At 50.5% G+C, this 13,442-nt stretch overlaps 1 protein-coding gene across 1 annotated transcript in view; it reads right to left on the bottom strand.

Annotated features, from left to right (window-relative positions):
- LOC115548982 (filamin-A) overlaps positions 1-13,442 on the bottom strand; it is a 39,605-nt gene that overhangs the window by 24,792 nt on the left and 1,371 nt on the right. Inside the window, 5 exon segments of the mRNA XM_075074209.1 lie at positions 136-254; positions 367-514; positions 1,319-1,416; positions 2,147-2,401; positions 9,921-10,399. Of these exon segments, the coding sequence (XP_074930310.1) occupies positions 136-254; positions 367-514; positions 1,319-1,416; positions 2,147-2,401; positions 9,921-10,290 (990 nt within the window). The 5' untranslated portion in view covers positions 10,291-10,399.

Genomic DNA, 13,442 nt, shown 5'->3' with positions numbered 1-13,442 from the left:
AAAACTGATAACTGTTCAGGGAACCAGAAAAAACGAAAACTTTAAATCTTCAGTGCGAGGTCCTGGTAGATGTGATGGTATACGGAGTTAAAAGAGAATGGAGAGTTTTGAGAGCGAGACAAAGCGAAAGCATACCTCCTCTCTGTGTCCCGCAGGGTCCTCCACGTACACCAGCACCTCTCCCATCCCAGCGCTGATGGTTTCCACGGTGAACACCGCCTTCTTCATCACCACGTTGCCGGTGGGCTCCACGCCTGGCCGGGGAGAGAGGTTGAACAAAGGGTTAACAGCGTCCGTCCCCTCAGATTCCCCCCCTAGCTGTTGATGGGAGCACTGGCGGGGGGTCCCGGGGTCACCAGTGGGTACCTGGTCCGTAGGCGCGCGCCTTCTTTGGGTTGAGCTTGGGCCTCAGGGGAGCGCCGGGCTTCAGCTTGGCTTTGGGGAACTGGGACAGGTAGGTCATGACCGAATGCTCGTCCACGTTGGGGTCAACGATCTCCTCTGGAGTGATCACCTAGGAGGCCGAGGAGAGGGGGACGGAAAGTAAGACGCATTGTGAATTACCATAGAGACGCACACACACACACACACACACACACACACACACACACACACACACACACACACACACACACACACACACACACACACACACACACACACACACACACACACACACACACACACACACACACACACACAGTTCTGCAGGAGCTACTTCCTGATAGTGTCTGGTTGGTGCCATGGCAACTATTGCACACATCTACAACAGAGGGGCATGCTTTTCAAAAAGAACCAGACCACAACCCAAACCAAACCCCCGAATCAATAACGATACCTGGGACACTTATGACGGCTACAACCGCAAATCATTCCAAATCAGACAAGAGTCGCACGCACAGTGAGACACACACACCCTCATTTACAACCACTTCCACTGGGGGACGTTTCAGCAGACTGAAAGCAAGAATGTCAGTGACCACAGACAGACTTGCTGGCACGCCATCAGCTATGCCAGCATCCTGCCAACCGTGCCAACACACGCACAGAGAAAGGGCCCCAACTCAACTATGCAGTTGATGAATACATGGCCACCCACTCTAAAGCCATGTCGACGGTTGGAATTTACTTTACGGCATAACATACAAAAGAGTGAATGCAGTGGTTTAACCGAGACAGCAAGCTTGCTGTGGAATGCATTTATCTACACCACACCCCCTTCCTAATCTGGGGAACTCAAGTCATCATCAAAACAGGTCCTTTGTTAGGAACATGTGGAAGGGTCCATCAGTGGGGGGGGGCTCAGAGGGCTCTTTACCTGGGGGATCCCCAGCCAGTCATCCGCCTGCTGCATGGCCTCCCGGGCGTTGTCCACCGGCTTGCTCTGGTCCCACTGGTCCCAGTCAGGGCAGAGACCTGAGGGGAATCGAGTGGTTTAACGTGGACGCAAACAGAAATCCACGACTACCAGCTCAATAATGTTCAGTGGTGCTGGTGAACCCTCTTCATTTTATCATCTCATCATCACCAGGTAAATCAAGTGGGGCGGAATCTGGGGGCACCTCGACCCCCAATCAGGGACTGGATAATACATCCAAAAAGCAGATTGAATTTCAGAATAGTTTTGATAGCCGAATGAGATCCCCTTGTCTTTATTCTACAAATGATTCAAATTCTAAATGTTCTAAATCGACTCCAAATGCCATAGGTGGAGCAGTTGTAAGGCAGGTCTATTATAACGGAATTCACAGATGGACGTTTCCTTATCTCTCTGGCTGGCGGAGAGGTATGCCAGACCTCCGAGTGTGTACACAGAGTCCTCCTCAACCCCACCTCCCCTCCCTACAGTCTTCTTCAAAGGACTCTCCTTCGCTCCGCTCATCTCCTTCACCCTGTTCCTCTTGCCCTACTCAGCGTCTGTGAAACCACCGTCGACCCCTCACAGGTACACCGGTCGACCCCTCTATTCAACGGGCACAGATCCACATAAACCCCTCCATCCTCACAGAGGCATCTCCCCATATGGCTCCAACGGGTCGTATTCTGCACTGCGTGTTTTCAACGTGGTTGTGGTTGGGTAGACCCCCCTAAAAGGAGGCTCTACCTCTCAATGAGGCCTGGTGGGGTCCACCACGGCGACCCTTACCTGGAGCGCAGCTGTCGACCAGTGCCCCCAGTGCCCGGCCGCTCTGCCAGTCCTTGCTGAAGTTGGTGATGGGCAGCTCGGGCAGCTTGTTCTGGATCCAGCCCAGCAGGCGCTGCTTGGGGGTCTTCTGGCGGCCGGAGTCGTCCGCCTCCTCCTCCTCGTCCCACATGGGCATGGAGATGGAGTAGTGGAGGATCAGGGTCCAGATCAGACCCAGGATCAGCTTCAGGTTCCCATCCACGATGGCTTTAGAGTCTGCAGGTCAGGGCACGAGGACACACCGTTAGGAAGGGGAGGGGCCACATCTGATACCGTCACTTCTTAATGCACTGTAATACAGGCCAGGATATTAGACATGTTTTTGTTTATTATTGACACACACACACACACACACACACACACACACACACACACACACACACACACACACACACACACACACACACACACACACACACACACACACACACACACACACACACACACACACACACACACACACACACTTCGGATGAATCATGCAAGAATAGAGAGGACCAGAAGAAGACTTCCCCAAATCCCGTCACACCCACAGAGGAAAAGTCAGCGCAACAGCCGGAAATAAAAGGGCTGAGCATCCTTGGGCCAAGTTGAGTGATGGTTTCGTAAAATATGGTTTTGTAAGCTTCACCCGTTCGGGTGAAGCTTACAAAACCACCATTTCATCAGCATTAATGGGTTTCAAAAAACAGTGGCAGTGACCCAACTCATCATTGACCCTCTTCAACCTCCTCTTCCTCATTGCCATGTTAAAACTGATTTGAACAAAGCACCATGCAGCCCAAGGTAGCATAACCGACTTCACAACAACTGAATATGATGCCCGCAGGGCTGGGCCACGGCAGGCCCGAGTCATTTCCTCATGCCTCACAGAGGTTCTGTGTTAAGACAGAATATTGTGCACAGATGCAAAGAGTGGGAAAAGTGAAGCAACACAATGGCTTGCCTAGACATGAGAAACCATCACACACACACACACACACACACACACAAACACACAGCATGGGTGATTGCACACGCCAAGCCCTTTGGGGATGGGTGGGGTATGTGTGAAAGTGTTACATACATTATGGGTCTTCCTCTTTCAGATAAGGTGGTTAGGGGTGAGTCAACAGAGAAACCATGGGTGGACCTGTTGTTAACCACGTGTTCAAGCCTGGTGCAACCATCTCAAGAATGTCCTCTCAACAACCCCCCCCCCGCCCCCACACACACGCACTGTCCTTGATCAGTTCTGACCTCCACAGTGATGACAGCAGAGTAGGTGAAGAAAGACATTCCAGAAGAAGGCCGGAGCTATGGTGACCATGGAGGGGTCAAAGGTGTGAAGTACGTTACTGTGGACGAGTGTGATGGACTCAAACAACCAGCCTGAGATGCTGGAGGAATACCCGACCACTGGAGGAACAGAAACCTCCCGGCAATCAGGACCTCATCCATCAGAAGAAGGCCTGCGATGGCAGTGGAACCTCTGAGATTGAGGCCACTGGGGCCACAACAGCCACTCAATCCAGCTGAGGATGACCGACATGGTGGCTGGTCGATGGCGGGCAGGGGGAGACTCAGGACATGGCAATTTTTCATATTTTGCTAATCTTAAAAAAGGTACAGGACCCTTTGGCTTCTCCCCATAGAGTGGTCACTGCATCGTGCTCCACAGGGTGATAAAGTGAAGGGTCAGGGAAATGCCATGTTTGCATGGCGCCTGTCATTATGGGAACTCTGACTGACTGGGCTGAATCTCTATAGCAACAGAGTGGCTCCCTTTGTCAGCCTGAGAAGAGGAGAGGTGGGGAGAGGGGGGGAGAGGGGGGCTGGCGATGCAACCAGAGAGCAGAGGAGAGATAGATAAATATTGCCCAAACGCAGCTTACTGGCAGACTGATTAAAGATCGTTCCTGCAGGTCTATACCTGTGGAAGGCTTCAGGCAAGTGCTAAGGGGGCGTGAAATCCAGCGCCACATAAATCTGCAGGCATTTCCAAACACAAACACATGATTGCATCAACAGCCCGCAGCCAACCGCGGTCTCAACAGATCGGAGGGCGGACATGTTATCTAAACGAATGGCTGCTTTCTACTCCTTCATTCCTGCTCCGTTAAAGCTTTATAAAGGCCTGGGCCAGGCTCCGTCCTACGTGCAGGTGCTGGTCTGCATCGGTTGAGCAGTGATCGGCAATGGGCCATCTGCTTTGACCCGAGGATAAGGACATCCGCGTCTGCATTCTTCATGGAGCTCCACTGTCCCGCGGGCGTGGCGCTGCCGACTATGGTACAGCAGTGCCAGCTGCCCCGGCCCCTTCTCCTCTACAGGACAACAACCGCTTCGGTCAGGAGCCAGGTCGAGTACAGCGGCTGATGGGAGCAGGCCTCCACGGGGAACTCACTACGGCAGGCCCTGTGGGGGAACGTCTCAACGCGCTCTCACTCTTTCCCTTTTTTGTTTGGCGTGTGTGTACACATGTTTCCGTCTGATCCCCGTCTCATGTACAAGCACAGAGAGGAAAGGCACTAAACACGCTAGGAATCCGTCAGCATTCCCAGCAGACCTCAGTCCGGCCCGTCCTGCAGAGACCTTATACGGACACAGACAGACGCATTCCCCCTCTGCTGACTCACAACCACCACCACCCCCAGGGTGTGTGTGTCTCTCTGTGTGTCTTTGTGTCCGTGTGTCTCAGTTTGTCTGCGTACGTGTGTGTCTGTTTGTGTGTGTGCGTCTGTGAGTCTGTGTGTGTCAGTAGTATGTCTGTGTCAGCATGTCTGTGTGTGTGTGTGTCTGTGTGTGTCTGTTTGTGTGTGTCAGTACGTCTGTGTGCGTCAGTACGTCTGTAGGTAAGGCCGGCTGCTGTTGTGCGCTGTCCAGCGTCTAGTTGTGGAATGCAGGGTCCATGAGTTAGTGCGTGTACGCCTATGGGATTTTGTATTTCTACTCCTAAACCTCCATGACTCATCACATTAGCTTGCTGCCGACCTCCATGACATCATCCTCATTCATGACCCCCGGCGCTGGGAGACGGGAGACGGGGAGAGGGGGTCATAACGTAGCCCCCCCGCTGCCCGACTCCTCTACCCTCACAGAGACTCATGGAGGACCAGACCCTGCAGGACTCCTTCCCCCCACACCCCCACGCACCTTTCTGATTGGACTTGGGAAAATGGCCTCAAATTACCCAGAACATTCCAGGCGTTGTGTGTATATGTGTGAGTTTATCATGTTTATCATGCACAAAACGATGTGTTCGATGAGTTAGGCGAACCCACACACACACACACAGAAGTAGGAGGGCGGTTAGCTCTCCGGCTAAGGGAGCATTCTGAGAAAATGTCAAACATTCCATACAAGCCTTATCACACACACACACACACACACACACACACACACACACACACACACACACACACACACACACACACAGTTGAAATAAATTACATCACAGAAAAAACTTCTATGCAAAACCGTAAGGCCCGGGAAGTACTGTTTGACTTGAGACTGTGCCAAAGTATTGTGGGAAAAAATAAAGATAAACACACAAATACAGGCTAAAAAGAACATCTCTTAAACGTCAACTTGAGATCAAGACACAATGTAATACAACGCTTCCCTCGATCTCTCTCCCCCTCTGTCTCTCTCTCCCCCTCTGCCTCTCTCTCCCCCTCTGCCTCTCTCTCCCCCTCTGCCTCTCTCTCCCCCTCTGCCTCTCTCTCGCCCTCCGTCTCTCCCTCTCGCCCTCCGTCTCTCTCCCCCTCTCCCCCTCAGAAACAGGGCCACACCAGCACTACTTTGCATTCTCTTGTTCCCCTTGTAGAGCTCCTTCTCCCTCCTCCCACCTTCATGCATGTCCTCACTCTCTCTCTCTCTCCCTTTCTCGTTTGCTAACTCCCTCCCCTCCCTCCCTCCCTCCTGGAAAAGTTCCTCCAGGTTTTTTGGCCTTAAAAGGGCAGAAACAAACTGGATGCTGGCAGTCCACCCCCGGCGGGCTCTGGTTACAGCGAGGGGGAGGAGGGAGAACGCAGCGAGGACAAGACATGGAAGCAGGAGGAAGGCGAAGACCAACCCAGGGGTTGGAGGGGGAAGAAAAAAAAAAGGGGCTGAAAAAAGTGCTGTGTGGGACATTTCTGAAGCCCAACACAGAGGGCAGAGGCTGTTTGAGGAACAGAAAGACGCACAAATATTATTTTAAAAAGGGACAGAACGGGCTGAAACACAAAACAGGGAGAAAGAAAATTAAAGGAAATGTTGGAACCAGGGAGAGAGGGGGGGGAGGGAGCAAGTTAGATAAGTGGCCAAGGAGGTGAAGGGAGGACACAGAGCAGTGGTGAGTGGGAAGCTTTCATCACCTGGCCTTGATAAAGGCTTTGGTGTTTCTCCACAAGCATCTTGAAACTAGGAGCGCGTCTTGGGAGACCAAAATTACCATCCCTCGGGCGATTTATACTTTTTGGCCAGTTCCAAATGATTACAGAGAAAGGTAAATGTGTGCTCCAGACCAGTAGCTTGCAGGGAATCCTTGCTTGTAAGGAAGAAGTCCTCTACGTTAAGGACACTGATGAAGAAGTCCTCTACCATGAGGACACATTGATGAACAAGTCCTCTACCATGACATGAGGACATTGATGAGGAAGTCCTCTACGTGAAGGACGCTGATGAAGAAGTCCTCTACCATGAGGACACATTGATGAACAAGTCCTCTACCATGACATGAGGACATTGATGAAGAAGTCCTCTACGTTATGGACGCTGATGAAGAAGTCCTCTACCATGAGGACACATTGATGAAGAAGTCCTCTACCATGAGGAGATCACAAAGACAGACGCAGAATTTCTGGTCTCTTCGTCATCCGCTTGTGCGCCCGACTTGTTGGAAATGGAGGCTGTCCTCCAGTTCCACGTTAGTCCGTACAGGAAGCCGTATTAATGATAATGAGCTGGCCGGGAGTGATTCACTATGACCCAATCTATTGGATAAATTCTAAATGGTTTCTCTCACTGAAAGACTTCAGAGCACTAAGACCACTGGATACTAATGAACATTATATACTGTTGAAATAAATACATAGACACACAAAACTAACCTATGGATATGCAAAATGGTTCCGACACAACCACTGTCGCAAAGAAACAGATGCTTTCATCACCCTCTTTTTACTCTTGTGTTCCTCGAGACCGGTACTAGAGGTGAGGTATCAGAGGCGGAGTCGTTCCCACGACCTCCCACCAAGGCTGCTCTCCCCATGCTCCAGGGCGGCCCCGAGTGGCTCCAGGTCGGGCCCTGCTTCCAGCATCAGGACGGGCCCCGAGTGGCCTCACGGCGGGCCCTCGGTACAGCACCTGGGCCCTCCCTGGTTCCAACCCCTGGACTGTTAAGAACGAGGGTCCAGCTACAACGGTAGTACAGCCGCTACGGTCGGCGGTCATCTCCTCTCTGTTTGCACAGGGCTGAACGCTGCCTCAGTGGAAGGCTGGTGTCACAGCGGGCTGTTAACCCACTTCACAGGAGGGCCTGCCGACATGAGGCTGATAAGAAACGCTGATCTCTACAAAGAGTGCATTTCTCAATGATTAAGCTGTCTGCACGGTCAAAGCTCCTTAACGAATGGTGTGGTTGAAGTGGCGCGACTTCAGTCCATGTCAACACACACGGGACAAAGCCCGACGAGGGTTAGAGAGAAGCTCCCCGAAGACTGCAGGTTAAGAGATGGGACTTGTCTGAACAAGGGAGTGATGAGCAGAGTGGAACGAACTCACACACACACACACACACACACACACACACACACACACACACACACACACACACACACACACACACACACACACACACACACACACACACACACACACACACACACACACACACACACACACACACACACACACACACACACACTAAAATGATAGCCTAAAGGGATGACACCTCATCAATTAATGTATGCTTCTTTACTGTTCATCTTCTGCATCCTTTGATCCAGCCCATGGGAGGTTAGTCTGTTCGAGCAGACTTTAGGAGTCCAAGTCAAGTGGCACGGTCTTCACTACCGATGGCTGGATGACATCCAGCGGGCCAGGACACGGCAGAGCCCATAAGAGACTTGATCAACACACGGATGGATAGGACAGTGGGATGACTGTTCAGAGACACGACCACACTCTACATCTCAAGGGAGGGATGGAGTGAGAGAAAAAGGCAATAGACCGTTTGAGATTAGACACTGAAAACACCAATTAACTAAGTAAGTAGGATCTGACTGTTTACAACACAGCTTCTTGTTTAAGCAGGACCTAATGAGCTGGTGGGGGGTGGAGGGGACGTTGGGGACAGGGTGTGTGAGGGGGCGTTGGGGACAGGGCGCTGGGCGTGCCTGGGCGTGTGAGGTGGTGCAGAAAGAAGGAAGTCGAGCGCTAGCGGGCCGACCCTCTCCGGATGCCATGAGTCAGGAGTGAGCAGCACGTGTGACTCAGCGCTGGACCGACGGACCCAGACAGAGGTGCGTGCTGGAGCGGCCTGCAATGTGGCACCTCGGGGCCCCCAACGTTACGAGGCTGAGCCAGCAGGAACAATAAAGAAGTAAATAGAGCCTATTGGTTATTATTTCCCCCATGTTTGGCTGTAACCTGATAGGAGTCTACTCTGGACCCTCAGCCAGGGCAGTAGGCTGACCCTGGCCAGCCCTTCATCAGCAGGCCTTCTGCCCATGGAATGCTGCAGCAGATTACATCTAACCACAGCCCTGCCCTCTTCCTCTGCTGGCTGGGAAGAGGGCGGCTCGGCCCTTTGAGCTCGTGGGTTTAGGGAGATGGTTTTGAAGGAAGGCAGAGAGCAGGAGACATGCCCCCAGGGTACTAGGAGTCCTACTCATAGATGGACATGATCTGTTAATCAGTCCAAGTGCTGCAATCATTCACAAATTCTGTTGGTGGTCTCGCCAGGCCGGGAATGGGCTCAAATGAATATAGTCAGCTCACACTCTACAGTTTAGCTTGGATCCTTAATTTTATGTTCTCCCATCATGCGCATTACTCATGTATTAATTTTAAGCCATTAAATATCTCATGCAGTGGATAGCGAGCAAACTGCAAAACATGAGCGAAAACAATAGGCCTGTGTGTGCTACTCCAGCTTTTCGCTTTGCCTCGCCCACTAGGCCGTAACTACATCCTGGAAGAATGCGTTCGGCTAGGCCCGGTCCGGCCCATCCAACCACCGGCATGCGACAGGAAGCAGCGGAGCCAGAGAAGGCTACACCCGGGAAGAGCCCTGCTCAGGATGGACCCCGCTCTGGACGATCCCGGCTCAGCTACTGACAAGACGCTGCGCCCAAACTACCAAGTAGCCTTTCAGTAAGACTTTGGTTTGTGTTATACATTATAGCTTTCTGAGGAGTTTAAAGAAGTGGTCGCAGTTCTTGAGGTCTCGGCTGGCTCAACCCGTGGAGGCGTCGCCACTATCGGCTCAAATCAAAACCTTTTGCAGGCTGAATCGATCTGATTTCACCTGGGTGTCTGTGGGCTGTGCAGACGACAGCTGTTCGGTTAGTCAGGAGGACGTGTCCCTTTAAAGTCTTTGATCACATTACAACATGCCCAGCGTGGGACAACACCAACACAACGGACACCGGGAAGGAGGACCAGACCGGGCCGGAGGGTGTGGGGGTTTGAATGGACCGATCTGACCACGGTACCGGATCACGGCAAACAAGGTTCAACTCTGCCCAACTAGGCGTTCGTCACTTACCTATGGAGACCAACTTGATATTCTCTTTGTCCAGGAACTCCAAAGCCACCGAGACGTTCTCCAGCTGCATCTGACGGAAGGTCGGCCTCTGGTTGTACTTTCTGAACATCTTCTTCTGGGACAGGACCTCCAGGAGACTGATGAGCCGCAGTCCGTCTCCCAGGTCCGTCTGGAGGTTTGCGAGCCGCTTGTTTGCGCATTTCAGGTGCTCGTTACACCAGCGGGTGAAGGTGTTCTGCTGGATCTTCTTCCAGGGAGCGTCCTCGGCCAGGTCTTTCTCCGTGGCGGGCATTTCTGCGTCCTTGTCGGGGGAGAGAGCGTTGGGAGCAGGCGCGGCGCTCTGGTGGAGGCGGGGGTGGGAGCCACTCATTTTTATGCTCTCGGGTGTCTCTCCGTTCACTGGCTGGGATAAGGGTGGAGTCTGTTCAACTCAGGACCGCTCCCTCTCTAAGCGCTTGCTTTCTCCCGTTGTAGTTTGTCTGTGAGATAGAAATGAGAAATAACAAAGATCATCAGTACAGATAAACCGGAGATATGGGATTTCGCAAGGAAAGTCCATGAATTGGTCATCAGTGTGCTAAGAAGTGGGAGGGGATGCCATTTGTATTGGTAGAGAGTAGGAAACTCTCACACACACACACACACACACACACACACACACACACACACACACACACACACACACACACACACACACACACACACACACACACACACACACACACACACACACACACACACACACACACACACACACAAATATAAGTCGAGGAGGACTTAAATAGCAGCACAGTGGTCATCACTCTGGCCACTAAGCATTTGTATTTTCCATCCTTGGTCCTACTATACTACCTGAACTTTCCTCCAGGATCCACACATTTTAACATCGTATCGCTCCCCAGGTTCCCCATAAAGACTTCCAGAAGCCCCAAACCCCCTGTCACACGAACTCGCTAGTCTTCTTTCTAAAGCAGCGACCCAGGGGGAGGTCTGATGCGAGGCCCCTGCTTTGGGGCCAATCTGGGGGGCCCTCTACATGGAGGGTCTGGGGGGTCCCCACCACCCTGGGTACAACATGTGGCCGACATGAGCGCACACACAGGGTCCTGTACTGTTGCCATGGCAGCGAGTAGTAGCTAAATATTCACGCGTAATTCCCCCCCATACCCATAATGCTGAGGCACACACACAAACACACACACGCACACACACACACACACACACACACACACACACACACACACACACACACACACACACACACACACACACACACACACACACACAAAAAACCCTCTGTCCTGGACTTTAGGCTGCCCTATGGCACTGGGTAAGAACACACACACCAAGGTTGTGTCCACAGTGTAGATGTGTGATATATTGTCATGTTTGTGGGAGATAAGTCCAAGGTTTGTGGTTTTCAGTAGAACCTTAATGTCTTCAACTGTATGGTGGGACCGCTGCTTACATGTGTGACATTGTGGAGGTCAATGTGTTCTAAAACCAGAACACTTTCTGATTTCTGAACACCCAGCATGCTCATGTCTCGAAACAAACGTTCACAGTATTGTGTATCTAAACCTTCACAGTATTGTGTCTCTAAACCTTCACAGTATTGTGTCTCTAAACCTTCACAGTATTGTGTCTCTAAACCTTCACAGTATGGTGTCTCTAAACCTTCACAGTATTGGGTATCCAAACAAACCTTCACAGTATTGTGTCTTTATACCTTCACAGTATTGTGTCTCTAAACATTCACAGCATTGTGTCTCTAAACCTTCACAGTATTGTGTCTCTAAACAATATTAAAAATGTATTTATTAAAATTAAAATTTATTAAATGTTCTTTTCCCTCTCTCTCCACCTCATCCCTCACTCTCCACCTCAAGCTGGTGTGTGGTGAGCGTTCTGGCGCCGATTGGCTGCCGTGCATCACCCAAATGGGTGCTACATACTGGTAGTGGTTAGTGAGGTCCCCCCCCCCCCCTTCACTGTAGGCGTCTTTGAGTGTCTAGAAAAGCGCTAAATAAATTCAATGAATTATTATTATTAATTAAACCTTCACAGTATTGGGTATCCAAACAAACCTTCACAGTATTGTGTCTCTAAACCTTCAAAGTACTGTGTCTCTAAACAAACCTTCTCAGTATTGTGTCTTTATACCTTCACAGTTTTGTGTCTCTAACCAAACATTCACAGTTTTGTGTCTCTAAACCTTCAAAGTACTGTGTCTCTAAACAAACCTTCTCAGTATTGTGCATCTCTCCCCAAGACAAGTCCAGAATAATTGTGCCCTTGTTTTGTTTTGTTCATTGAAGTCCACCGTAGATAATGAATAAGGGGACCTTTATTTTGTCCTTGTGTGTTGGTGCCTATTGTGTTGGATTGGGTTACTGTTTTGTATGAACTATGTGTTTGCACTAGTGTTTAAGGGATTGAGGGCTGCTACTGTGATGGAAGCCAAAGTTTGACCAGATTTGTTCCCCAAATTAGGATGGACTTCCAGTCGTTTTGATCATTTGATTTTTGAACTACATTCTTGAGGAAAGGCAGCGTTCTGAGTGCGTGACTAAATATGGCCAAATAGTGCAAGTGTGACCAGCAACCATTTTAGAAGGTTTGTGTGTGTGTGTGTGTGTGTGTGTGTGTGTGTGTGTGTGTGTGTGTGTGTGGGTGTGGGTGTGGGTACTCGCTTCTGGTTTAGGGAGAATCTGAAGAATGCCCCTTCCTCCATAACAACCCTTTAACCTCCAGCCCTAATAACCCCCAATTAACCTCATTAATATCTTCACACACACACACACACACACACACAAACACACACACACACACACACACACACACACACACACACACACACACACACACACACACACACACACACACTTGCATTAACTGCTCTCTTTGAAAATAGAGCAAAAACGGTCCTGTCTCCAAAGGCATATGGTGCATAAACATGTGTGCCTGTAAACAGCGTTTCTATACCCTCCACTTTAGTTCATCACCACCCCTATTGTTAGAACATAAATTCTGTAGCTTACGGCAGGGAGGGGAGCTACCAGTGAGAGAGGGAATGTCAGAACAGAGAAGAGGAAGCATGACAAGACGATAGCAGGTGGAGGTTGAATGAAAATAGATGTAATATATTCTGAATATATTATGAGTAATGTTCCCATAATGTTGGAATCACGCAATCTCACATCACACACTATGTCACCTGAGACCAAAGTATTGTACATTATAGGATTATAGTGATTTAGAGGGCGCTCTGAATGTAATTGCATTAATTGTCCCCTGGTCGTCATAGCGATACTTATCTATCTGCGGTCTCTTGGCGCCCTCTAACGAACATTTCTGGAACTGCGTCGGGACCTTCTCTTCATATTCACTTTATACATTTCACATCTTCAGGTCGACTTTACCGAACGTTGTTCAGGAAACATTACACTGGTTATTCCTGCGAACAAAACGTGTTAAAATCGAGATATCTACCGGACTAGAGCCGTGGGGCAGGCCTGGGGG

Source organism: Gadus morhua, chromosome 1, assembly GCF_902167405.1.
Source record: "Gadus morhua chromosome 1, gadMor3.0, whole genome shotgun sequence".
Lineage (NCBI taxonomy): Eukaryota > Metazoa > Chordata > Actinopteri > Gadiformes > Gadidae > Gadus > Gadus morhua.
This window is presented reverse-complemented; position numbering and strand designations above follow the sequence as displayed.